This window comes from Pristis pectinata, chromosome 9, assembly GCF_009764475.1.
Source record: "Pristis pectinata isolate sPriPec2 chromosome 9, sPriPec2.1.pri, whole genome shotgun sequence".
Lineage (NCBI taxonomy): Eukaryota > Metazoa > Chordata > Chondrichthyes > Rhinopristiformes > Pristidae > Pristis > Pristis pectinata.
The window spans coordinates 50,588,912-50,615,493 of record NC_067413.1 but is presented as its reverse complement, the minus strand read 5'-3'; the positions used below and the strand labels follow the sequence as shown (position 1 = coordinate 50,615,493).

The 26,582-nt window shown below is 38.5% G+C and overlaps 1 protein-coding gene across 1 annotated transcript in view; it reads right to left on the bottom strand.

Moving 5' to 3' along the window:
• Nucleotides 1-26,518, bottom strand: part of dcaf13 (ddb1 and cul4 associated factor 13) — a 47,339-nt gene extending 20,821 nt beyond the window's left edge. Inside the window, exons 1-8 of the mRNA XM_052023208.1 lie at nt 26,288-26,518; nt 20,034-20,233; nt 11,239-11,346; nt 9,666-9,755; nt 9,274-9,429; nt 5,498-5,575; nt 5,322-5,404; nt 498-662 (exon numbers count right to left, since the gene is read on the bottom strand). Coding sequence (XP_051879168.1) covers nt 498-662; nt 5,322-5,404; nt 5,498-5,575; nt 9,274-9,429; nt 9,666-9,755; nt 11,239-11,346; nt 20,034-20,233; nt 26,288-26,357 — 950 coding nt within the window. The 5' untranslated portion in view covers nt 26,358-26,518. The remainder of the gene's footprint in view (nt 1-497; nt 663-5,321; nt 5,405-5,497; nt 5,576-9,273; nt 9,430-9,665; nt 9,756-11,238; nt 11,347-20,033; nt 20,234-26,287) is intronic.
• Between the last annotated feature and the right edge of the window lie 64 nt (nt 26,519-26,582).

Sequence of the window (26,582 nt, the reverse complement as noted above, 5' to 3'; positions counted from 1 at the left end):
TGGACTCCATGTGGATTATGAACTGGTCTCCATAGTCCTCATCTTTGGATTACCAGCTACTGCATCTCATGTTAATTGTTGCAATATCTCACTCAGTAACTTTAATTGCCTTTGGGCTCTTCTGTTATCCTATCATAATGTTCTTCAATTCAAGAATTCCATATTGAAACACATGTTTCATCTCTGTCTGCACTTCCATGTTTGGCCACTTTGCAGTTCTGCAGTAAGTTAGCATTCTGAAACTCTGATAAATGATGACAGTTCTGCACGATAAAATACCTGGAAATATCCAGGCTATTTTTTTTGATGCAGGTTGGAGGAAATACTTTGAACACAAATTTATTTTCTTTAAGTGCAAATACTAATACAGGTAATATGAAAAGTGTATTAGCATTGAAAATCAACCCAAAGAACAGAAGCATTATCAATCAAAATCACATATTTCATTAACATAACATAGTTACATAACAAAATTATAAAGTTTTTAAGCCACAAACCTGCTATGCCCTTTGTCTGCAGGGAAAATGCGAATAGATTTGTCAAAACTGGCCGAGACAAACTCCGTTCCTGTTGGAGAGTAATCAACATCCAGTACTGCTGACACATGATCCTTATGTATCATTAGGGATGTATCAAGGTTGCGCATGTCAAAGGTATACAAGCTGCACAAAGATTAAAAAGATGTATAAAGAATCAGTCTATCACAAGAAAACACAAATGAATCTGAATTATTTTATTTTATAAAAAGGAGATAGGAAAAATTCTACTTGATTCATTTAGTTTTTTTGAAGACGAAGCAGATTTGACATTCAGTTATAATGTTTACTAATGGTTTAAAGTTTAAGTTACCAATACCTTTGTCATTAAGGATATCTAACTTATTTTTGTCAAGCATGTTTACTCCTTTGAACTTGCTTCACCTTCATCAATATTAAGATTTCTAACACAGGACTTCTCCCTTCAGAAGTTATGCCTCTGACAACATCTCATTATATTTAAGGTACCTGGATGTGAAAAAGTAAGCAAACTATGGCTTGTTGTTGCAAAATTGCTTTAATAACCTAATGTGAAAAAGGTCACAAATCTATAAATAACATTTTAAGATCAAAAGGTCAGATGGACAGTTTCACATTTTTAACATGAGCTTTTTTTTTCCCAAAATGCTATCTATTACAATTACAATGAAGGATGATCCAACCTTGTGGACTCAGAATCTTAAGTGCACAGGAGGCAGCACTCAGCTATTCATGCCTGTGCTGGTTCTTTGGTCCCACAGTTTAGCTTTTTCCCCCATAACTGTACAAGTGAGTCTTCTTTAGCTCATCCAATTACTTTTCACAGGCTCCTGTAGAATCCCTCAACCTTTCACTTAATGGTTTCCTGAACTAAGCCATTGTCGATACAGAGAAAAGCCTCATTTGCCCATTAACACATTTGACAATTATTTCATATCTATGATCTTGTGTTTCCATTCAACTTATAGGATAAGTTTACCTCCTCCATTAAAAAACCCTCAATTTTGAATACCCCTAACAGTTCTTCATTTAATCTTCTGAAAACAATTCCAGTTCCTTTACTCTCCAAATAGCTGAATCTCTTCTAAGCCCTTTCTAAAATTTTGATGTCTTTCCTGAAACATATCCAGAATTTTACAAAATACTCCAGCTGACGTCTAATCAGAGGTTGGTAAAATTTTTCTACCACTTCCTCATTACTTCCCAAGTGTTCTGCACATTTCATTAACTGCCTTCGGGACATGTATTATCTTCAAAGACTTCAAACCTTAAGTTGGTCCATCCTTGGAACTCCCTCAAAATACGTAATGTTATTTAGTTTATACTGACTTTCCATGTCATTTCTGCCATGTTGTATCATTTCACATCAAATTTTGTGCATCTGTCCACTTCATTGGTCTATTCACATCTTCAGGAAATTTATTACTATTGTACTTCACATTACCATCAAGCTTTGTATTCACCTGCAAACTTCAAAAAAACCCCTTTACCAAGGTCCTGATCAGTCAAATAAAGCAAGACAAAGTGTGATCTTAATATTGATCCCGGAAAAATTTCTCAGCAAGAAACATTTGCTGCCTCCTACCCTTTAGTCATTATTTCTACTGCAATAATTCAGCAATGCAGGCTGATGGAGCAACAGCACATTCACAAGATTTTCCCCCCACATCTTATCTCAGAAGGTAGCTCTATGGAAATTAAGCCATTATACTTGATGATACATTTTTTATGAACTGTTGCATTGATGTAATCACTTTCTATGCTGATGAACTGCAGACTGTGACATGAAGACCCACATATCCATTCTAAGACTTGATTCCAGATGAAAAAAGGTCAAGTTGATTTAGAAACTGCGTCATATTGAAAACAAACTACAATAAAACTCTGATAATCCTCTATGCAATTGTTCAGAAATCCCAACAGTTTGGCAACTGGTTTATCAGGTAATACTTCCTGAATGTCTTATAAACTTTAAGCTCACTGGCTCTCAGTTCTCACATTCCCTTTAAACTCACCAGCGTGCTGTTGCTCTGTTCCCTTTAAGCACACCAGCTTCCCATTCCCACACTCCCTTTTAAGTACACTGGGGTGTTTTGTTTCCTGTGCTCACCTGGTTCACTGAAAAATGTGTTACATGACTGTGTAACATCTAAAGAAGTGAATTAAAAGTGGGTTGGGGTTCTGATGGAAGTAACAACCAATAGCCTGGAAAATACGGCATCCTGGCACCGAAGTCCCAAGGGTGCCGGATTATCAGAGTTTTACTATATATTCAAATAAAGTGCATCAATTTTTGCAATCAATTAAGCAATATTAATGAAAGTAAATGCAACTGAACCATTCCAAGTTAGAAATTCAAATACATCTGGGAAATCACATGGAGGGGTATTAGAGAAACTAACCTAACTGTCTGTTGTAAGCCTAGAAACAGGGCTGCCTAACAAACTAATACCAATACCTTGCAGGTAGGGTGGCAGTTGCAGTGGAAAGAAGTTCGAGGAAAAGTAAGTAACATTTCGAAACAGGGTGGAGACAGAAAGGAAATGCATAAGAAGTTTTGTTTTTGAAAGAAAACAATTGGAATTGCTCTTTTCTCGAGGAGTAATTGAAAACTAGTGGGGAAAAAATCCTAATTAATATATTAAACAATATCCAGACCAATGATCACAAGATCACAAGACAAGGGAGCAGAAGTAGGCCATTCGGCCCATCGAGTCTGCTCCATGAGAAGGAAAAAAACGATCAACTGAACTTTGTTAGTAAGGGTAATCATGTTCATGAATTCCTGTCGTTTCATTATACAGCAAAATACTTGCAATGAAATTAAAACTTCTTAAAACAGAACCCTGACAAGCAATCAATTTATTCACAATAAATTCCCATCAACTACTTCAAAAGAAATCAATGAGTCTTTTCAGGATCACAACTGTGAACATCCATAAAATTAAATTTAGTGCAGTTTTAGCAAAAACAGCACAATGAGATTTGGCTGCAACTTTGTACAGTAAGCACTATCCACATGACAAAGTACAACAAAAGCTTTCCCAAATACAAAATAAAAGGACGCCTAAAGGAAGAGGATTCTATTCTTCTACTCTGGCATCGCGTGAGCTTTGAGAAATAAATTAACCTCATACTCCTTTGAAAATTATTATTGTACAAACTCAAACCAGACAAATTTAGGAATCCAAAATGATTATAGCTCAAACACCTGGAAGACTGTGATCAGGTAAAAGTAGAAAATATGCTTGCACCTACATCGATACCCTGAGGATTAAATCTACATTTTAATTTCTACATTCGAGGAGAGATTTTTCACATAATTAACTGAAAAATCACTAAGAAAGACATTGAAAGAATTCAATAAGGAACACAAAAAAATTATCCTTTCAGTTTTCCTGATGCTTGCAATTAAACAGATATGTAATAACATCCCACTTTCCCACATTTTAATATAATTAATTTAAAATGATCCACAAATACATGATCCAGTCTTTGTGAAGAGAGAATGCTGTGCTGATATCACAGACAGTATTGATCATGATATATCACTATGAAAGTACTGAATCAATGAGTTACATAGCTTTTATGCAAATCTGATATACTTTCCCTTCAGTGCATGCCAGTTTCTGCTAATCAAAAGAAAATCTGTGTTACGGTATAATGTCAATGTATAAAAGGGCTTAGAGGAATTGAGACCTTAGAATTCTCAATGATTTCAGTTATTAATACACTGCTGATCCCAGTCACCCACTGAAATCAATTTCTTGTATGTTTAAAACCATAATTTTCTTTAAAATCTAGAAGGCATGAATTACTATTTTTAGATAGTGGTTAAATATTTCTACAGTTCACAGAAAATTTCATGATGGTCTCCAACATATTCCAAAATAGCCTCACGATTCATCCTAATGATTCTGTGTTCTAGTGTCTAAACAAGGATTAACCAGGATGGAAGACCTAAGCATCAAATTTTATATGTGGAATGTACGTAGTTAAAAGCTGTTCCAAGGATTTTCAGTCCTCTGTTGATTTGGAATGCATTTCAGTAACTTATACACATTCTGAAAAAGAATCAAGGTAATTGAGTTGGAACTGTCACGAATTTGAAACAAGTACATTACACAGAGTGAATTTACACTATTTATTTGACAACTTGGTTGAATAAACCTAACCATTATAGAATTTCCCTTTGTATAAGATGGAGCTTGTTTTTTCCTCTGTGTTAGTGGACGTCCAGTAAAAACATTTAACTCATTTTAATGAGCAGTAGTCTGGATAGCAGGGACTGCTATCAGTCAAGTAGAGGTTAATGATTAAGTAAAATAATCATTGTAAGACATTAGTTATTTGTTAAGTCTTTTCAGAACAGAGATATGAAAAAGTGACTTAAATCCTTCGAAGATAAGTCTAGCTTATCAACATTCATAAGTCACTGGATAGCCGAAAATTGAGAAAGCTGCATGATCAATGTACTGGAACTACTGGGATAGTCCCTTTCAAACTGCTAATTTCTCTAACTTGTATAGATAAATTCCAGCTTCAAGAATCATAAACAAATTCATAATAGCATCCTCTATTTAAATTTTAATCTTGAAGAAGTAAAACTGAATCTGTCAGCAAATCTATTGCCTACATTTGGCAACTCATCTTTATTTTTTTAGGCAACCAAATTAAATGCTCCTGCTTGGCTCTTAGAACTAAATTGGAAGACATTCACCGTATATCCACAGAAGCACAGAACCATTTTCTTTTCTTCCTCTCTGCTTACTAGAAATATTCTAACTTTTATACAAAATATATTACTTGTAATCCTCATTTGCTCCAGTAAAAATAAAAGCTTCCAAGGGGTTCCAACACACAGCATTAGTCCGCAAGTTCATGATAACCTGTCAAAATAAAATTTTAATTAAAAATAAACAAAGATGTGTTGCATTTTAATTCTATTCAATTTAACACAAATATATGATCAAAGACCATACCTTTTTCAAAGGAGTTGCCTGCCTCATATCATACAGGACAATATTTCTATCGGAAGCACAGCTGGCAAGAAGGTTTGTCTGGAATGGAACATTGCATTTATTACCATCAGATGTCATTAGAGAAACTAAGTTCAACTATGAGGTTAATGAACAAAACTAGAGAAGACAAAAGGTTGTATATAATATACTAGAATGGACTGAGCATTGATTAATAGGCAGAAAACACCAAGTGGTAACAATGAGATATTTTCAGGTTGGGAGACTGATTAGTGGGATGCTGCAGGATTTGGTATGGAGGCCCCCAGCTGTTCACAACCTTTATCACCTTTATCAACAATTTGAATGAGGGAAGCATGTACAATATACAGTATATCGAAGCTTGGGTGATGATAAAAGCTGTCTGGCAGTTGCAGAGGCTCCGGGGGGCAGAGTGGGGTAAGAAGAGTAAAGATGATGACATGGCTGATGGAATATAAATTGATGCCATCATCCACTTTCATAGAGAAATAAAGCTTAGCTTTTAAAATGATAAGAAATTGAAAAGTGTTTGTGGTCAGAAGGTACCAGAGTGTCCTTGTACACAAATCACTAAAAACAGGTAGCATGAGCATTCTGTGAGGCCAACAGTACATTGGCCTTTATTGTAAAAGGATTTAAGTACAATAATAAAGATGATTTACCAAAATTATATAGGGCCCAGGTTAAGATCACATCTAGAATATTGTGTACGGTCATCTATCCATGTAAGAAAGCATTTACTTGTGATAGAGGGAGTGCAACAAAGGTTTATCAGGTTGATTCCTGGGATGGGTGGGGGGGGGGGGGGGGGGGGGGTGATGTCCAGTTAGAACAGATTAAACAGATAAGTTTTATACTCTCAGGTGATTAGGGTGATCAAGCTGGATAGAGGGCAGATGCCCCACTTGGGCAGGTGTTTCAACCTAAGGGGTCACAGGCTTTAAACAAGGGTTCAGCTTTTTGGGACTGAGATGAGAAGACAATTCTTCACCCTCACGTTAGTTATTCTTTGGAATTCTCTGTCCAAGAGAGCTGTAGAGGCTTAGTCATCAAGTATATTCAATACAGAGACTGTCAGATTTTTCGATAAGAAGAGAATAAAGGGACATTGGGTTAGTACAAGAAAATGGGGCTGAGGGAATAGATCAGCTATGATCTTATTAAATGACAGAGAAGGCTAGAGATGTTGAAGAACCAAGTACTGTTTTATTTTAAGCTGCTTTAAGAATCAAGATGGGCTCTGAAGCATGGCTGGCAAAAGTTCTACCAGGTTAAGCACATGCTTAGCATTTCACTATTCTTTTAAAGCACAAGATATAGCTAAATATCTTTATAAATAAAAAAACATTCATTACTGTGATTAACGTACAATCTTCTTAAGATTTAAGATGAATGGCTAGAAACTCAATTGCAGACATTCCTCATTCTTTTGAAACATTGCAGGGAAACTAGGATAAATTTGCCCTGGGAGTTCAGAGGAACATAGAAGAATATAGTTTTACCAGTACACCACCTGACTAGTGCATTTGCAGTCAAATGAAATACACAGCCAAATCCCTGCCTTCCTCACTCAATGCATTGCCCAATCCTGGCCAAAAGAAGGTCCCCACCCCTCACCAACCCAATCTCCCTGTCTGCATAAGAAATGGAGAAGGCTTAGGTCATCCAGTCCTTCAAGCCTACTCTACTATTCGGTTCCATTTCAAAGTCCAAGACAACTATTCATTATTACACTTATTGTCTTTGGGTCTTCCACTATTCCCTCCTGTAATAGAGATTCCATTATTATTACTACCACTTCCAGCTATAGGAAAGAGTTGCTACTGAATGAATGGATGCTGCAATGATGCTCACACTAGGCACGAAGATCTGGAAAGACTGGTGAAGGACAGTCCCTGCAAGGCAGCCAGGAGTGCAGAGTTCAACGCTAAATATTAACTACATTATTCAGTATTTTACAGGAAAAAAGTACAGTTCCCGTGTTGATTCTAAGGGCTCTACAATCATAACCTTGACTGAGTTTGCAAACTATTTTGGACAGAATATTTAATGTAGTGTTTATAGATTTTAACAATGCATTGAACAGGACTCCACATGGTAGACTGATAATAAAAGGCTAAGGGATCCAAGGAAAATGGTACGCTGGATCTAAAAGTACCAAATATAATTCAATCAAGAGATGCGATAAGGGAAAATAATGCAAGGGAACACAGTAAATAGATATTGAGAACCATGGAAGAACAGTGGGACCTAAGAGTTCCCACGCAGATCCCTAAAGGTAGCAGTATAAGTGTCTTCGTAACCACATCATGTACAAGGAAATATTTACTTTACTGAACAAAACATTAAAAGTTCAAGCAAGCATGAATACATTGAGTTCCTGTGGGATTGCCATATCTTGTGGGTGCACTGGCCAAGAGACTCATGATGCTCATTGCGTGCTGTGTGGTAATTGCTGAAAACTACCATGATCTTATTACTTCCAGATCTAACTAATCCAATGGAGGAAGTCCTGAAGCGATAACAGCAGGATTTCATCGGGGCATTGTCCTGAGCCCAACTACCTTCAACAAGATCAGAAATGCTGGAAGAATTCAGCCAGTCAAGCAGCATTTGTGGAAAGGAAAACCAGTTAACTTTCTCTGAAACTTAAACCAACTTGCTTTCCCTCTTTCTTAGTTCTGAAGATGTCTTTGACTCAAAAAGTTAACTGGTTTCTCTTTTCATAAATGCTGATTGATTGGCTGAATTCTTCCAGCATTTCTATTTTGTTTCAGAATCCAGCATCTGCAGTTTTATTTGTTTTCCAACCACTTTCCGATGCTTTATCAGTGATCTTCCCTCATAAAATCAGAAGTGAGGATGTTTGTACAATGTTCAAATCCATTGGCAATTCAAAAAAAATCCATTCATCAATCCATGCCTGCATGAACCAAGACCTTCGGGCACAGGCTAATAATTGAAAAATGACATTTGTGCCACACATCTGCCAGGTAATGACCATTTCCAACAAGAGACACTCAACAACATTATCATTGCTGTATCCCCATCTTAATAGTTAGGAGGTCGCCACTAATGAGAAACTCTACGGGACCAGCCACATAAATAATGTGTCTACAACAGGTCAGATGTGGGGCATTCTGCATTCAGTGGCTCATCATAACATAATGAACAGTGACCCATCACCTTGCAAGAAAGACTCACATCCTAAAAAACAAAGAACAGGGTCTCTCTAAATTGAAGCTCATTCAAAGACTGCAGCCCATTTCCAAACTTGCACCCCTCCATCCATCACCAGGGATTCAATGACTCAAACTGTTCCCAGATCAATTTAAAAATCATCATGCTCATGTTTGAATATCTCCATAACCTTGCTCTTCTCCAACACTGGTATTACAATCCACTGGCACCTTGCACAAGTCAACTCTAGTATTTTATCCAACTATTGGTGACTGGGTCTTCAGTTGGTTAGGCATGAAGCTTTGGAATTCTGTTAGTAAACATCGCTGCCTCTTTTAGGATGCTTATTCAACTCTATTCTTCACCTAAACTTACATTTCCCTCTAAGTTTGGTATAACTTTTTGCACCGATTATTTTTACCCACTCTAGACGTACCTTGGGGCAAGGGCTCAACCCAAAACATCAACTGTCTATTTCCATCCACAGATGCTGCCTGACCTGCTGAGTCCCTCCAGCAGCTCGTTTTTTGCCCCATTTTACTAGTCAACCAATATATTGAATTTTGCTAGGAATTTACCTCTATTGGGTTGAATTTAACATTGCTGATACTGTCCACACTCCACGTAAATGAGCGGATTGGGCTGGTCCTCTGCTCATCCCAGATATCCACCTGCTGTCCACACGTTGCAAACACACCATCTCTCCAATGGTGATCAATTCCTGTGTAAACAGTCTAAGCACAAGCATGGATTATTACATTTGTTGGGAGTACCAAGTAAACATGGAATACTACATACGTACAGCAATACCGGGATAAGATAAAATGCACTTTTTAGAAGTGAAAGTGTTAATCTGGTATACATTGCAAGGTATTCCAATCTGACCAGCACAATTCCGTGTCTTTTTGCTTTAAGTAATGGTTTCTGCCACCTATTTTTTTTATCAATAATTACAGAAAATATTCCATACCTTGCCTAGTATCGTGTGTATTGGCTCATCTTCCTCGTCAAATGCAGGACACTCCATCTTCCATTGTTTGATGGTCTTATCATCACCAACCTTCAACAAAAGACTAGTTCAAAACACTGCAAATACGCAAAGCTAACTCCCTCTTACTGACATTTTTACCACTATGTTACAAGTTTACATGCCAACAATAATAATTTGGAACTACTGAGGTCCATGTAACATAATGAAAATGGTACCAATAAAAACAGGAATTCTGAAATGTATTATTTTAAAATAACCTGCTTGTATTTTCTTTGTTGCCAAAACATCTCAACACCTTGAAAAATACACCTCTACAAAGCCATGATAGAAACCTTGAGAAAGAAATGCAATTTTGCATAACAAAAACTGAACAAAATATTAAACATATCATTGATGAGGGCAGTGCAGTAGATGCGGTCTACATGGATTTTAGTAAGGCATTTGACAAGGTTCCATATAGTAGGTTTCTTCAGAAGGTCAGAGGGCATGGGATCCAGGGAGGCTTGGCCATGTGGATTCAGAATTGGCTTGCCTGTAGAAAGCAGGGGGTTGTGGTGGAGGGAGTGCATTCAGATTGGATTTATTTTTTTACCCAGAGAGTGGCTGGGGCATGGAATTCGCTGCCTGGGGCAGTGGTGGAGGCAGGTACATTGGTCAAATTCAAGAGATTACTAGATAAGCATATGGAGGAATTTAAAATAGAGGGATATGTGGGAGGAAGGGGTTCGATAGCCTTAGGTGAGATTTAAAGGTCAGCACGACATTGTGGGCCAAAGGCCATGTATTGTGCTGTATTGTTCCATGTTCTATGTTCTAAAATGCTAACAAGCTTATATTTATCAATTTAAAATAATTCTTGAAACTGGACCTATTTGTTCAAATCTTCTCCTGTAAAAAAGTGTATTGGTTACATCTTCAATGGTTAACTTTAATAACTGATGATCTTTATTTATTGCCCTCCCCATCCACCCCACTATTCCCCCAATTTACAATCAAACACTAATTTCTACCTAATTAGACAAAAACATCGTACAACATGATTAAACATATAGCATTAACATTTTAAGTTTTAATTCATGTTTTTGCCCGACTTTCATTGCAAAGTTTCTTTTTATACTGCATTTGTAATTACAAAAGTAATTACATGTTCTTTTAGTGTAATGCATTACATACCAGTAAGAAGTGAGCTAGCATAAAGCATGCCACAGGGCTTGGTCTCTGGCATAGTTTTTGTTCTTTATTTTCTAGTTCTGAGAAGTTTGTTGGAAAAAGCCTGATCTGTTTCCACATAACACACTTTCTCCCACACCCTTGCCCACCACCAGAGATATTTTGCCTGTGGTATAAGTGCCAGAGTTTGAAAAACATAGAACTTGGACCTAAACTAAGAAAGGCTTACACTTAACAAATAATCTAATCATAAAAGCAACTAATACTTGCTCGACATTTATTGAGAAACTGGGAAAAAGAACTCTACTTTTTGATAATAGTTATAATTATTACATTAAGTTGCTTCTCTATAAACACACCTGAAGAAATACATGATACTCACTGAAAAAAATGATGTACCACAGAATCTAGAAGAGATGCCTCTGACAAAACCTGTGTGTGCTTGTATAGTACGGATGCATTCACGCCTCATCAAGTTCCAAACTTTGATCTACACAAAAATAATCATAAAAGTCACATTATCTCAAAAATTGCAGAAACAATATCTCTTTCCAAAAATACTATAAAGAGTGAGTGCTCTACTTCAAAATCACTTTTATAAACAATTTCAACTAGTCACAAATTTCAAGTGAATTTTAAATCAGGGATTCAATTTATATAGATGCATGGAAGATAGAGTTGATGTTACATTAAAACAATTTAATTTTGCAGGTTATGGATCATTATTGATAATATGAAAAATTTAAAATGTTTTTCCTAGCGCCCGAGAATGAGAACCCTGTAGTTTTGGCTTGCATTTAGCAATGAGACACTTACAACATTGGTTTCTCTCAAATTTGCATTCAGAACAAGGGAAAATATTTAACAGCAAAATAAAATATAACTTGCTTTCTGATTGCAGCGTATGCCAGCTGAGTAGCTCCTTGCCAACACAATAAAAAAAAATGAACAAGACAGAAGGAGACTGGGTAAAAAGCAGGCAAAGTCAAACAGGATGTTACCTTTCTCTTCTCAATTGTATGGCGTGGAACCAAACCAATAAATCCCTCTTACTGAACTTTTTATTTAATTTGAATCCTTTATAGAATGGAATGATTCATGACTGCCAACAGCCATGGTGACTGTTCCTGTGCTAAACAAGATATGGTTCATTTACCATCTAACGAAACAGGGGGTCATGCAGAACAGATCATTTGTACACACACCAACACACATTCACAAGTAATTTCCAGAAGTCTTCAGAGATTGATAAAGGGAATAAGCCTGCAAGGTTATCCGACTCCCAGCCAAATTAAGCAAATTAAAATGAAAAAAATCAAAAAACAACAGATACTAGAAATCCAAACTTAAAAAAAACTAACAGAAAATGATGGAAATGCTCAGGTCAGACAGCATCTGTGGAAAGAGAAACAAAGTCAATGGTTCAGGTTCTTCATCAGAACTGAGAAAGAGAGAAAACAAGTTGGTTTATATTGCAGAGAGGGTAGGAGAGAGATAGATAAGGACAAAGGGTATAAGGTAGCCCAGGTTTGAAGTACTCAGATGAAAGCTGACACACTATTCCAAAAGCTTATGTTGAGCATCATGATAACAGTGCAGGAAGCGGCAAACGGAGTGGGAGGCAGATCAGAGTGTGAAAGGGGATGGAGAATTAAAGTGGCAGGCAACAGGAAGTTCAAGGTTGCCACTATGATCTAAACACGGGTGCTCTGCAAAATGGTCACCCACTCTGCATTTGGATTCTCCAATGTAGTGACTGGCAAATGCAGTACGGGTCACCCCAGTGCGCAGTAAGGTTCCACTTCTGTGAACTATTTGTAACTGAGACAGTTACGAATTGGAAAGGTGCCCGAGAACCAAGTTCCCAGGTGGCAGAAGATGCCTGCAGCAGCCGGAAAATCCATTCCACTGGTCTCCCAAATGCTCATTTGTACGTACGGGCTGTAGATAAATTGGGCGCTTGATACCTCGGGAAGACCTGTACATTAGATTGCCATTTGGCTCATTTGATTTTATATCACAAGATAAAGGGCACCTTCCGATCACGGCATTAGCTACATTTAAGTGGAAGCTGGACAGACATTTGAGGAAGATGGGAACAAGAGATAGATTTAGATGAGGAAAGATGGAAGGAAGCTCAAGTCGAACATAAATTCCATCATGGACTGATTGGGTCAAAATTGCCCATTTCTGTGCTACATATCCTTTGCACTCTTTTATAATGTAAAACTTCAAATAAGTATTATAACACTGGATGTAATGCATGGCAGTGCTCTGTTATTTCTGGATGTGAATCAACAGCAAAGTAAATTGATAAAAATATGTTCTTTGCCAGTAACATGAATCCTATATTTAATAAGCTTGGTTTGTCTCAATCTAAGGAATACAGAAATTAGTAACAATTTCCTTTAGGGAAGTCACCAAAGTGGTTGATATGGAAAATATAAAAGTCAAAACAAAATAGAGAAAAGCGCTTCTGTGATTTGGAGTTAAAGCATGTTGTTGCAAAAAACACAAGTAGCTTCACAATGTATCCAACCAATGCTTCAACTAAACTGAATGAAAAAACAGTCTCTGGCAATGACAAGCATCATCTTGCTGAACACTAACATTTGAAGTGCTGGCATATCTCCAAAAACAGAATCACATGAAATTTATCATGCAACAGAAGCAATGGACCACACAATAGCAATATTCTGGTACCAACATATAGCTATGTCTGACCTGGGCTATCTTTTCAAACGACACGGTGTAAATTCATACAGCTCTAGCTGAGTCAATTAAAAACTGATAAATAGCTTGTACATTTTAACCAACAGGTTCCACCACACCCTAACATACATCTTGTAGATGGTGGAAAAGCTTTGAGGTGTCAGAAGATAAATCCCTTATTTCAGTCTATATAGCCTCTGGCTACCCTTGTAATCTCTATATGGGCAATCCAGTTGAGTTACTGGCCCATGGTGACCCCTGGCAATGCAATTTCAAAGAATGTTAAGAAGTGGACAAACTGTCACTTATTGCAGACCATCATTGCCTGTCACTGGTACGGTGAGAATGTTATCTGTCATATGCCCATGCCAGAAAATTGCTTCAAGGCTTTCTACATGCAGTTAGAAACAGAACTGAGCATGGTAGAATCACCAGTGAATATTTGTACTTCCAACCCAGTGATGGAAAGACGGTAATTGATATAGTAACTGCAGAGGGTTGGTCCTGAGAAATTTCTGCAGCTAAGTCCTTGGACTGGGATGACCAAAGTACTTTCCCTTTGATAGCAGTGCATTCCCCTTGATATCCAGCAACATCAATTTAACTGACACTATCAAATTCTGTCTGATTCAAAATAGCTTGGATCTTTTCAAAATTAGAGTGGTTGTATACAAGGACAAAATCAGTCAAAAGGTGGGTTGAAATGAGATAGATAGGAGATTTGTACGAAATATAAACACCAGAAGTACAACTGAAAAGTAACAGTGAACTGAGTGAAATATTTTCATAAACTGAGTGTTAGTTCCATTTTATATTTTAATTTCAAAGCCAGAAAAGCAGAAACTCTCACATAGAAAGTTATTGGAGCCACTCAAACGTAACAAAGGTAAATTCTTGACCAAGTTTCAGGTCACTGTGAAACAATCTTCCAGATTTTTAACTTGGTCTTGAATAGTGAAAGTTTTGGTTATTTAAATCTGAACTGCATTTGATGCTGTTTAAGTAAAATTGTTAGCTTTACTTGCTTTCCAATATAACACGTAATTGACAACCTTGGATTATAATATCATTATAATTGTCACATCAACTAATTAAATTAATTTGTACTTTGGCAGCTTGTACTTTGGCAGCCAGGATAACAAACAGAGCAGAACTGGAGATATTCATAGGACTGGTAGAAACAAAGGCAAAGATTCCAGTGGTTTAGCTGCATTAGGTAACAGACAACGACTCATCCAGTTGTGGAGGAGAGGAAAGTGTCGGTGATCTGAGGAAGGCTGGGAAGGGGAAGATATTTCGAGCCACACCAATAAGATTAGATGTCAAGGGACTGAACAAAGCAGAGTAGGGCCCCAGGCTTTACAGCATGACACAGCACAAGGTAAAGAGTCAAAAGTATCAGGGGAAAAAAACATGTAAAGAATCTAACACCAAAATGAGAACTGTTGGACTGATGAGTGAAAAGAATATGGGCTCTTTCTTATCTACATTAAGTTTATATTTACATAGTTTATAATTGATCCAAACCATCCAAACAAATGCTTCTTCCTTTCAGAGTTGAGCAGAATTTGTCTCCCCCTACTGTAACACAATTCAACAACATTGACCAAGACCTTTAATAGTTACCAGAATGGATTTTTTGACGGGGGTCTGGAAATGCTACAACTTGTATTGTAACTGTAGACCTACAAACTGCTGATAATACTACAGCACACATGCCCAAGACATCAATTACAACAAAGACGTTGTAGGTAAAAATTATTTTACATGATTCAGTACAATGTCCTAGTCACTGCAGAGTGTGGAGTTGGGAAGGGGAGGAGAAAGAAGGGTTAAGTGTGAAAGAGAGCAGGATGATTAGCACAGTGAGAATATGTACAAAGGAAGCTACTTTAAGTAAGATCAACATCCTAAACTTCCTGTCAACAGCCCAAGCAGGAATGCACCCAGTAACTAATGCTGAAATAGATCTCACTCCCTTTTAAGGCCCATGTATTTCTATAGATTAGATTTGAAGTACAGTGTGAAAGAGAGTAAATGAACAATAAAAGGGTTTTAGAGTTCTGACTTTTGGTAGCACTGTGAAGGATGTACATGAGAATCTTGTCTGTATTATTCAACTGTTTGTGTCTAGGCTGTCTTTCAGTTATACATATTCCTTCTGATGCAGTGGCAGGCTATTCAGCCCATCAACTCTGTATTGGCCGTCAGAGAGATCTCATGAATCTCATTTCCCTATTTCTCTGCAAACTATTCTCTTGCATCAACACTCCTCTGATTCTCTTATCGCCTATCTGCACTAGGGGCAATTTACATTTGCCAATTAGCTTACCAATCTTTTTCATGTGGGAGGACATTAAAGCACCTGGTAACGGAGAAAATGTACAACTTCCAGACACACAGCACCAGAGGCTGGAATCGAATGCGGGTGGCTGGAGCTGTTAGATAGCTGCATTACCTGCAGCACCATGGTGCCAACCAGTGAGATTATGATTGATCCCTTCAGTTAACACAAAATTCAGATTTAAATTTAACAATTGCTGTACCATCAACTGCTGAGCTTATTGAACACTATTCCCAATTTCTTCCAAATAGACACATTTCTTAGCTTCACTCCTGAAGGGCTTGACTTTTTACTTTTAAATATACTTTTTAACCAGTTTCCTCAAACAATGTGGGGAAAATTCAGTTTCCATCAATATCTTGAATTTCAGGGAATACAACCTAATGCCTTTACAATGGTATGGTACCCAGAAAAGATCCTAGCATTCTAACTCTAATGGAAGGTCACTGATCTGAAACATTAACTATTTATTTCTCTATAAATGTTGCCTGACAAGCCTGCATTTTCACAGCTTTTCTGTTTCTTTTTTATGTATATCCCATCATGAAGGTAACTTAAAACAAATGTGAATGCTTATTGCCCAAAATGAATCTTCTCAGGATGATTCTAGACACAGACTGTACACTAAAGGTAAAATTTTATTGGAGCATATTTTCATCTCATTTTTTCCAATTTTAGCATCACTTATAAATCATTAACATTTAAAAGAAATTAAGTAATATCATCAGGAATATTTAGTGTATGCCTAAAAAAGTATGTGCTGCCCTTCCTTTGCTTGTGCTGCAGGTCTTTGTCTCATGACTTCTAATTCACTGAAGTCCATCTTTGTTCCACACAAAATTAGCTGAATTGTTGCCAATATAAATCATAGTATTCTTCACTACACAGAGTTAAATCAAGACAGAAGTATGTGAAGTGACACAGACAATCTGAAAACAACAATTAACACTGCTGCTGAAATGGAGTCAAATTTAGCAAAGAATGTTAGTGAGCAAGGTGCACTCTGAAACTATTAGGTCAATTGGTAGATTGTAGGATGTTACGCTACCTACTAATTTTTTTAGAACTGTGTTTCCAAAGCAAAGAGAATTTGTACATGCAGAAAACAATGCAAGGAAGATTGGAAAAAAAATAGCTGCTGCATACTGAGATGTGCTATTTGACCATTTAAAATGCGAGACTGAATTGATGCCTTTCCATTGGTATTATATATCAATGAAGAACACTTACTTATCATGCCTGGTAAAGAGCTTTCCAGTTACTCCCAATCTCTTACCCACTTCCCACTGTGCTATTTATTCTTCTCAAGAATTTCTATTTTGTCAGACAGGACTTGACACCAGGTCACAAAGACAGATTACACAGCAATAAACCAGGAGTTGTGTGCGCATCAGGGGAGAAAGGAGAAGTTTGTCAAGGGGTTGAGAAAGAAAGAGCACAAGTTTAGTGTGGGAGGTGGAAGGGCCATTGATGAAAGCAAAATTCCATAAAGTTTGACTTGAGTGGTGAGGGTGTGGCTACCAGAGGAGGGGCAATGGAAGATAAAGATATGAAAGAAGACAGAAGTGTATGAATACATACAATTCACCTGGAAATGGTGGTGGAGACAGTTCCAGCAATTGTGCACTATGGAGAATGGTTGCCTCTGTGAATCTTCTTACAAGGCTCTGAAATGACACTATCCAGACTACAGTCTCGCTGGTGATGTGTGCTACCTCATGCCTTATGCTGCTTTGCAGAATGTGGTAATAGCAATGAGGCATTGAGGACACATTTTTCATTTGACAACTCCAAGAAAAATAAAGGAAGCAGCACCAACCACTATAGGTGGCCTTTCTTGACCTCACCAGGCCTTTAACTCCATCAATTGGGAGAAACTGTGGAACATATTTCTTAAATTTGGCTACCCACAAATCTATTTGCATTTTATGATTGCTCCATGACTGCATGCAAGTCATGATATTAACCAATGGGTCTATAACAGAAACATTCTCAGTGAAGATTGGTGTCAAACAAGGCAGTATTATTGCTCCAACTTTTTTCTCTATCTTTCTTGCTGCCATGTTAAATCTCACCTCCAGTGAACTTCCTTCAGAGCTAATGGGAAGGGGTTGAAACTTTAGTGACTATACTTCAAACCTCAGTAGTCAAGTTGTAGAATGCATACAACAATTGCATTGGCGCATACTCAAAGAGAGAGTTCCAAAACATCACTAAGACTTTTACTGAAGCATAAGAGAGGACAGGCCTTAAATTAAATGTGCACAAGACATATCAGCAGCCACCTCTCAGTGAAGATCTTATGATTAAATTCACCACCACCTTCAATGCGCCAGAAAAAGCTTTGATTGATTTAAGGGAATTCAGAGATCAAGATCTCAAACCTGGGACAAAACTCATGGTCCACCAGGCATCAGTGATCTCTATCCTCTTATGCTTTTGAGACCTAGACATTTTAAGGCACAGGAAAACTACCAAACATTGTCTTCGCAAAAGCCTCCAAATTCACTGGAAGGACAAGCAAACTAATGTTAGTATTCTCTCCCTGCCCAAAATCCTCAGTACTGAGACTTTAGTTACACTAAGTCTGCTACATTGAGCAGACCACTATTTGCATGCCCAACACCAAAATCCAAAACAGGCACTCTATTCTGAGCTCTGTCACATAAATAGATTATCAGGTAGAGAGTGGAAAAGATTCCAGGATGCATTCAAAGCATCTTTGAAGAACTGCAATGGCCCCACTAACTCATGGGAATCCACTGGCACACAATCACTCAAAGTGGAGAAGGACCATCTTAGATGATATTGAAAACCTCAAGGCACTGCATCGGGAGCACACACAGGCCTTGTGCCAGTGGAAAAAGAATGGATCACCTCAAACATTATCCACCCATCCCATTGGTCATTGCCACTCCCATCTTCAGGAAAAATCTGTGTCCCCTGTAATGGTACCCAGAGCCCCAAAAATTGGAATGGAAGTAAATCATCCTTGATCCTGAGGGACTGCCTAAAATGATGAAAAGTCTGGAGGAAAATTAACAAGAAGAGAACACAAGATAGGTACAGGTGTAGGTTTTGAAATTATGGCAGGAATACATGCACAAGTATATTAGAAAGAACCTATTTTCCTTATACTGACTGCTAAGGACAGCTCTGTATACTTTCCTTCAAAACAACCACTCACCATTGCTATATTTTCTATGCATTAACCAATTTTGTATCCACAATGCCATTGTTCCTTTAACACCATAGACTGTAACCTTAGTCATAATCAATTAAGGGTGACTCTATCAAATGTATCTTGAAAGTCCACATGCACACATATCATTCTAGCATTATTAACCCACTTCATCATAACACTTAATCATAGTTGAGCAAGTGAACCCATGCTGACTACATTTAACCAGTCCATGATTTAAGTACCAACTAACTATACTGCTTAAACAAAATAAGCATGTTGCATAAATATCTTTTACCAACATTATTTTAGAGATTCCAAGTTATTGCTTGTTACCTTTGATTTGCATTTATAATTTCAGAAATTTATTCCACTTTTACCAATATTATTTCATTGACATAAGCCTATTGAATCACAAGGGAAGTTTGAAGAATCAGAGACAACATGCCCTCAAATAAATTAGTTTTCAGCCACAAGTAATGAAGTAAACAAATACATTTTAGAAAAATAGCATACAATTTATCAAGAGGTTAAGCAAAATGCTTTAAAAACACAAGCTAGGTCTTTCTTGCTCCTTACTGAAACATCTGCTATTTTGGTTGGTGTACAAGTTACTCTTCGCATTGAAAATAGTACACCAATCATATCAGTGCATTGGTACATTTCCAGTATGTAGGTTAGAAAAACCTTCCCAAAACTGTGACTTAGAGTTGCTAGCCAGAATTATGTTTTGATAAAATTATTCACATGAGACCATCCATAATTTATTGAAGAGTATCCAGCACATCTTGTGATATTTATTTCACTATACTACTGGGTACGAACAGCAATTTATCAACATCGGGCTTTCCTCTGGCACCAATTCAAACTGGGTATTATGTATTTTACTTGAGTGGTATTCCTTAACATTTTGCACAATTCAAAAATATGCATCCCTTACCTCACCATTGCAAGCCCCAGATATTATTGTGGATAAACTCTTAAAATGCTTAGCCATACAGTGTACGCCATCTCTGTGCCCATCAAGTGATGCTATAAATGGCTTCGCAAACACCCGTTCCAGTTTGGCTGCATTCAAGGCTCTGGTGTATTCCCGAGGTACCTCAAACGGATGCAACGCAGGATCATAATTCCTTGGAACTGAAAACAGAAATTGTATCAAATTAAGCCAATGCCAGTTAATTCTGCAATTAATTTTTCGATTGTTCATGAAAAGATATACACAGACTGGCATGGGCCCAGACGACACACAAGCAGTTTTCTTTCTCCCCGATGGCATTTCCTCTCCATTTCTCATTACTGATATAATGTGACTTGAATCCAACCCATAGTCTCCAATATTATTAGCACAGTGAAACTCCAATAATCTGCTATCCAACTGTTCGCATCTGGCTCAACAGGTGATGTTTCACGTGCCCACTTTAAAAACACCAAGGCCCCAGTTCCCACCCACCCTTGAAACCTTTCAAGTTCATTGGAAAACATCTACAAAAATGAATTGAAAGTGTGTTGGAGTATTAAGGGGAACAACATTAAATATCCTGGAAAATCTGCCAGTCCTATACCAAAGTCCCAAGCACCTTAGATTTTTACTGCACTGGGTTTCCATTAATATCTCACATTATATTTTTGATTCCAAGTATTTTTTAAAAATATGAATGAAGTTCTTCTTGTCTTGAAAATAATCAAGGTGGATTGCTGACTGCAGATTTTGTTTACTGTAAAAGGTGCACTCTTATCAAGCAAGATCCAGGCTAATTACAGTAAGTTCTATGAATAACTGAAGAGGAAAATAAAATTGGCAATCAGAATAAGCATTGCATTTTAGGGAACCCAAAAATCTTTCATCAGTAAATGAGTAGTGACAGGCAGGGTTGAAGGCAGGGGGTAAGAAAGGAAGTGGTATTTGCCTACATGTGGGGCAAGATTAGAATACTTCATGAGTACTTTGTATCAGTGTTTCCTTAGAAAGAGGTGGTGGGAAAGCCATCCAGTAAAAGTGGAATTTGTAGAGCTGATTGATGGGGTGACAATAAATGTATGGATAGCTTAGAGTAGGTAAGTAGTCTGGGCCAGGTGGCTTGCATCCCAAGTTTCTTTGGGAATTTAGGGTGGAGGTTATGGAAACATGAGCTTGACAGAATTTCCACTCTTCCCTCAGAGATGCCTTAAGATTGGAAAGTGGCAAATATGACATACTTATTCAAGAAAGGGTGAAAGGATGTTCTTCTATGGACTAGTGACTTCAACATTGGTGGTGGGTAAGGTTCTAGAAACAATAATGAGGGAAAACTTTAACAGGCACTTGGACTAGTTTACATTTTAATAGGAATATCTTTTCACCCTTTCTTGAACAAGGGCGTTATATTGTCACTTACCAATTCTCTGGCACCTCTCTGTATTAAGGGAAAATTGGATATTATGTCAAGTTCTTCTACTATCACCGCACCTCTCACCCCAAATTCCCTTATCAACCCAGGATTCAGGTTCCCTGGTCCAAGGAATTTATCTACTTCAGTCAAGTTTTGTAAAAGGCAGATCACATCTAACTAATCCAATTGTCTGTTTTGATGAAGTAACATAGAATATTGTTGAAATGAATGTATTGTATGTTGTCAGCATGGAGAAAAGTAGAGAAATTAGCTAACCCTTTATGAAACTCGGGTTAGGCCACAATTAGAGTGCTGCATACAACACTAATACGACACATTTTGGAAAGGATGTCAATATCTTGAGACACAAGAGGAAATTTACAAACCTGTTGCCAAGAATGTAACAAGAATTAGGGATCTTCACTGCAAGGTTAGATTGTAACAACTGGGGTCATTCTCCTTGAAGTGAAGAAGGTTGAAGGGATATTTGATAGATATTTATAAAGTTGTGATAGTCTAGGTAAGGTAGACAAAGAAAAGCTGTTATCATTTGTTGACACGTCAAGGATTAAGAGGGAAATTTAAAGTTTCAAGCAAGATACAGAGGAAGATGTGAGAAAGAACATCTTTTTTAAACATACTGGTTAAAAACATGGAATTTGCTCTCTTGCAAGAATGCTGGAATGAAAAAAGGTATTTCAGAAAAAATAGCCTATAGGGACAGGGCTACATGGATACAGCAGGGCAATGAAATTGACTGGATTATTCTACAGAAAGTTGCATGGGTTCCTCTTGTGCCATAATGCCTCCATGAACATGACTGAATGACAGCAAGAAAAACAATACAACACTTTGATGGAGACTGTTTATAGCTGTCCAGATAGCAATTATAAAATAGTAATATACAAAAATGTGACATTGGAAAAATAGTATTTTTTCCACTATTTTAAAATTCATAGAATTTTGTAGTACTTGAGGGAATAACAATATTAAGATCAGCGAGTTTGTTGAGCAGTAATTATGCTTAACATCATCTAAAAGTGCATTCATCTCTTTGTCCATTAAAGTGAATAATTTTCAAAGACATTTCCGTCCCCCGCCCCAAATAGAGTGAAGTGTTCACAAACACCTTAAGTTCACTGATTTTATAATATTATGATGGAGAATTTTCTACAATAATGCACCCTGTAGTGGGCACCAACATTCTCGATTTCGGCACATACTCAAGAAGATTCTATGACGGTTTTATTATAACACTGACCTGCGATGGCCTTATCATTATTTATCATTATAAATTGTGTGCCACTGATAAACCAGGTGAGCTGACAAAATATGGTATATGAAGCTCAGTAAAGGAAAATATGAGGTTATCCTCTTTGAGTGCAACAAAGGCAGATCAGAGTATTTTCTAAATAGTGAAAAGCTAGACTTAAAGGTCCAAAGACAGGCATTAAAGGTATAAAGACCTCTGACTAGATGCCACCTCAGCAGAGAATTGAATGCTTGATATGTTTATATCAAAAAGATTAAATTATTACTAGAGATATAGATATAGATAGATATATCTATATACATACACACACAGAATCACCATAATGAAACAAGGGGCAAAAGGATTGAGTTGCAAAGACAAGTTGCACAGACTAGACAGCTATAAAGAGAATGAAAAATTTAAGTGTTAAAGGCAATGAAAAGATTTCTTGGTGCATGTACAAAGAAATTATTTCTTCTAATGGGAGAATCCAGAAAGGCTGAGTATATACAACCTTAAGATTAGGGCTGGGTCACTTAAGTGAGATGTTGGAATATGCCTCTTCACATAAATGAGCTTAAAAAACTAATCAGAAAATAAAATCCATCTATGTGTTTTTTTTAAATGCAGAAATAGCACACAACACATGATTCAGCATGTTTTGCACTGTTCACATACATTTCCTCTTTAATTCCTGCCTCTGAAGAAATTAGACCAGATACTTCATGATTTTATTCACCGTAGTATTGATTTTACGTCACCTGCAGAACCAGAGGAGCCAACACACTTAATCACCATCACACCACCATCAAGAACACCTACTGTGCCATCCTGCACCTGCACTTTGATAAGTCCGATCACCTGGCTGTATTTCTACTCCCAACATATAGGCAGAAACTGAGGATGACAGCACCAGAGGTGAGGAACACAAGGGTGTGGTCAAGGGAAGCAGAGGACCATTTATAGGACTGCTTTGAACCAGTGAACTGGACCATATGTCAGGAACCATCTTCAGATCTGAATGAATATGCCACAGCCATCACCGACTTTATCAAGACCTGCATAGATGAGTGTGTTCCTTCGAGAACATACCAAGTTTTCCCAAACCTAAAGACCAGGATGAATCAGGAAATTCAGTCTGCTGAGGGTGAGATCTGTGGCATTTAAGACCAAGAATCAAGAATCCTATAAGTAGTCCAGGTATGACCTACGGAAGGCCTTCGTGAAAGCGAAAAGGCAATTCCGAGTGAAGCTAGAGATACAATTGGATGCACAACAGCTGTGGCAGGGCTTGCATGCTACTACTTCCAATAAGGCAAAACCTAACAGCATAAATGGTAGTGATGCTTCACTCCCTGACAAGCACAACACATTTTAAGCATGCTTTAAAAGGGAGAATAACACTACACCTTTGCGAATCTCCACAGCATCCGACAACCCTATGACCTCTGTCTCGGAGGCCGATAATCAAACATGCTTCAAGATGGTGTACCCATGCAAAGCACCAGGCCCTAACAGCGTACCTGGCCAGGTTCTGAAAATCTGTGTTGACCAACTAGCTGGAGTGTTCAAAGACATCTTCAACCTCTCACTGCTGCAGTCTGAGGTTCCCACCTGCTTCAAAAGGGCAGCAACCATTCTGGTGCCCAAGAAGAGCAGGGTGAGCTGCCTCAACGACCACTGTCCGGTAGCACTCACACGTCATGTAATGAAGTGCTTTGAAAGGTTGGTTATGGCTGGAATTAACTCCTGCCTCAGCAAGGACCTGGACCCACCGAATTTCGCCTACCGCCACAACAGGTCTACAGCAGATGCAATCTCACTGGCTCTCCACTCCACTTTGGAGTACCTACACAACCACAAAACATACATCAGGATACTGTTTATCGATTAGAGCTCAGCATTCAACACCATCATACCCTCAGTACTAATAATCAAGCTTCAAAACTTGGGCCTCTACACCTCCCTCTTCAACTGGATCCTCAACTTCCTTATCAGGAAACTACAGTGAGGATCGGTAATAACACCTCCTCCTCACTGACCATCAACACAGGCGCACCTCAAGGATACTTGCTTAGCCCACTGCTCTACTCTCTCTACACGCATGACTGTGTGGCAATGCACAGCTCAAACACCATCTATAAATTCGCTGATGACAGCACTGTTGTTGGTAGAATCTCAGATGGCAATGAGGAGTCTTATGGGAGTGAGATAAATCAGCCGGTTGAGTGGTGTCGCAACAACAACCTCGCACTCAATGTCAGCAAGAACAAGGAATTGATTGTGGACTTCAGGAAGGGTAAGTCGAGAGATCACACACCAGTCCTTATTGATGATTCAGCGGTGGAAAGGGCAAGCAGCTTCAAGCATCAACACGTCAGAAGATCTATCGTGGGCCCAATATATTGATGCAACCATGAAGGTGGCATGCTAGCAGCTCTACTTCGTTAGAGTTTGGGGAGATTTGGTATGTCACCAGACTCTTGCAAATTTCTATATCTTTGTATGGTGGAGAGCATTCTGACTGGTTGCATCACAGCCTGGTATGGAACCGCCATATTGTACAGAATCGCAAGGGGCTGCAGAGTGTTATAGACTCAGCCAGCTCCATCACAGCACAACCCTCCCCTCCAGAGGACATCTTCAAGAGGTGGTGCCTCAAGAAGGCAGCATCCATCATTAAGGACCCTCATCATCTGGGACATGCCCTCTTCTTGTGGCTTCCATCAGAAAGGATCTGCTGGTGCCTGAAGACCCAAACTCAACGATTCAGGAACAGTTTCTTCCACTCACCCACTAGATTTCTGACCTACTAGATAAACACGACCTTATTATTCCTTATTTTTCTGAATTATTTATTTTTGTAATTTATAGATTTTTATGTCTTTGCACTGTATTGCTGCTGCAAAACAACAAATTTCACATCCCATGTCAGTGATAATAAAGCTGATTAACTTCGCAGTCCAGATGCATCGTTTAGGAAAGGAGAGAACTATTTTGATCATGGGACACAAGACACCGCAGATGCTGGAATACGCTGGAGGAACTCAGCAGGTCAGGCAGCATCTGTGGAGGGAAATGGGCAGCCGACGTTTCGGGTTGAGGCCCATCATCTGGCCTCAAGGATAGAGCTGAGATACTGGCTACTGGTACGAAGCGAGTTTCTCTAACATCTTGTTTGTCAACTATTTTGAACATTTGACTGCAGTCCTGAGACACAAAAGATTCTGTAGATACTGCAATCTGGAGCAACACACGCAAAAATCAGGACTGATGAAGGGTTTCGAGCGAAACGTCGACTGTTTCTCTCCAATAGATGCTGCCTGATCTGCTGAGTTCCTCCAGCATTCTGCGTGCGATTGCAGTCCTGCCAGTTTATACAACTTCTACGCTCTCCTTCCATCTTGAAAAGAGTTCTGTGTGGGAATTAAGTTACCCGCTACCCCAGCCGGGTAACGTCGACAGCCCAGGCCACCCATGCACTGACATCCGCAAACACACCACACGTGGCTCCTGCTTGGCCAGGCCCAGGTCTCCCAGCATCGTTCGAGCGACCCCCCGGCCACTCACCTCGGTGAATGTCTATTTTTGTTTCCCTAACGTAATCATCCGGATTTCTGGAAAGGACTTTCACTTTCATTTTAAAATCCCGTCCGATTCCAGTGACGTCCAAATCCGAGCTACTTTGGGGGGAAAAAATCGCCACTTCTCTCCCGAGCGACTTGACGGAGAGGGGGGAGGGGGGGCGGCGGCGCGTGGACCACGTGACGGGAGCGGCGCGATAACATAATGACGTAAGCGTAGGCCGGCGCTGGGCGGGACGAGTGGACCGGGTGTCAACGAACTGAGTGCTACGTCCCCGCGC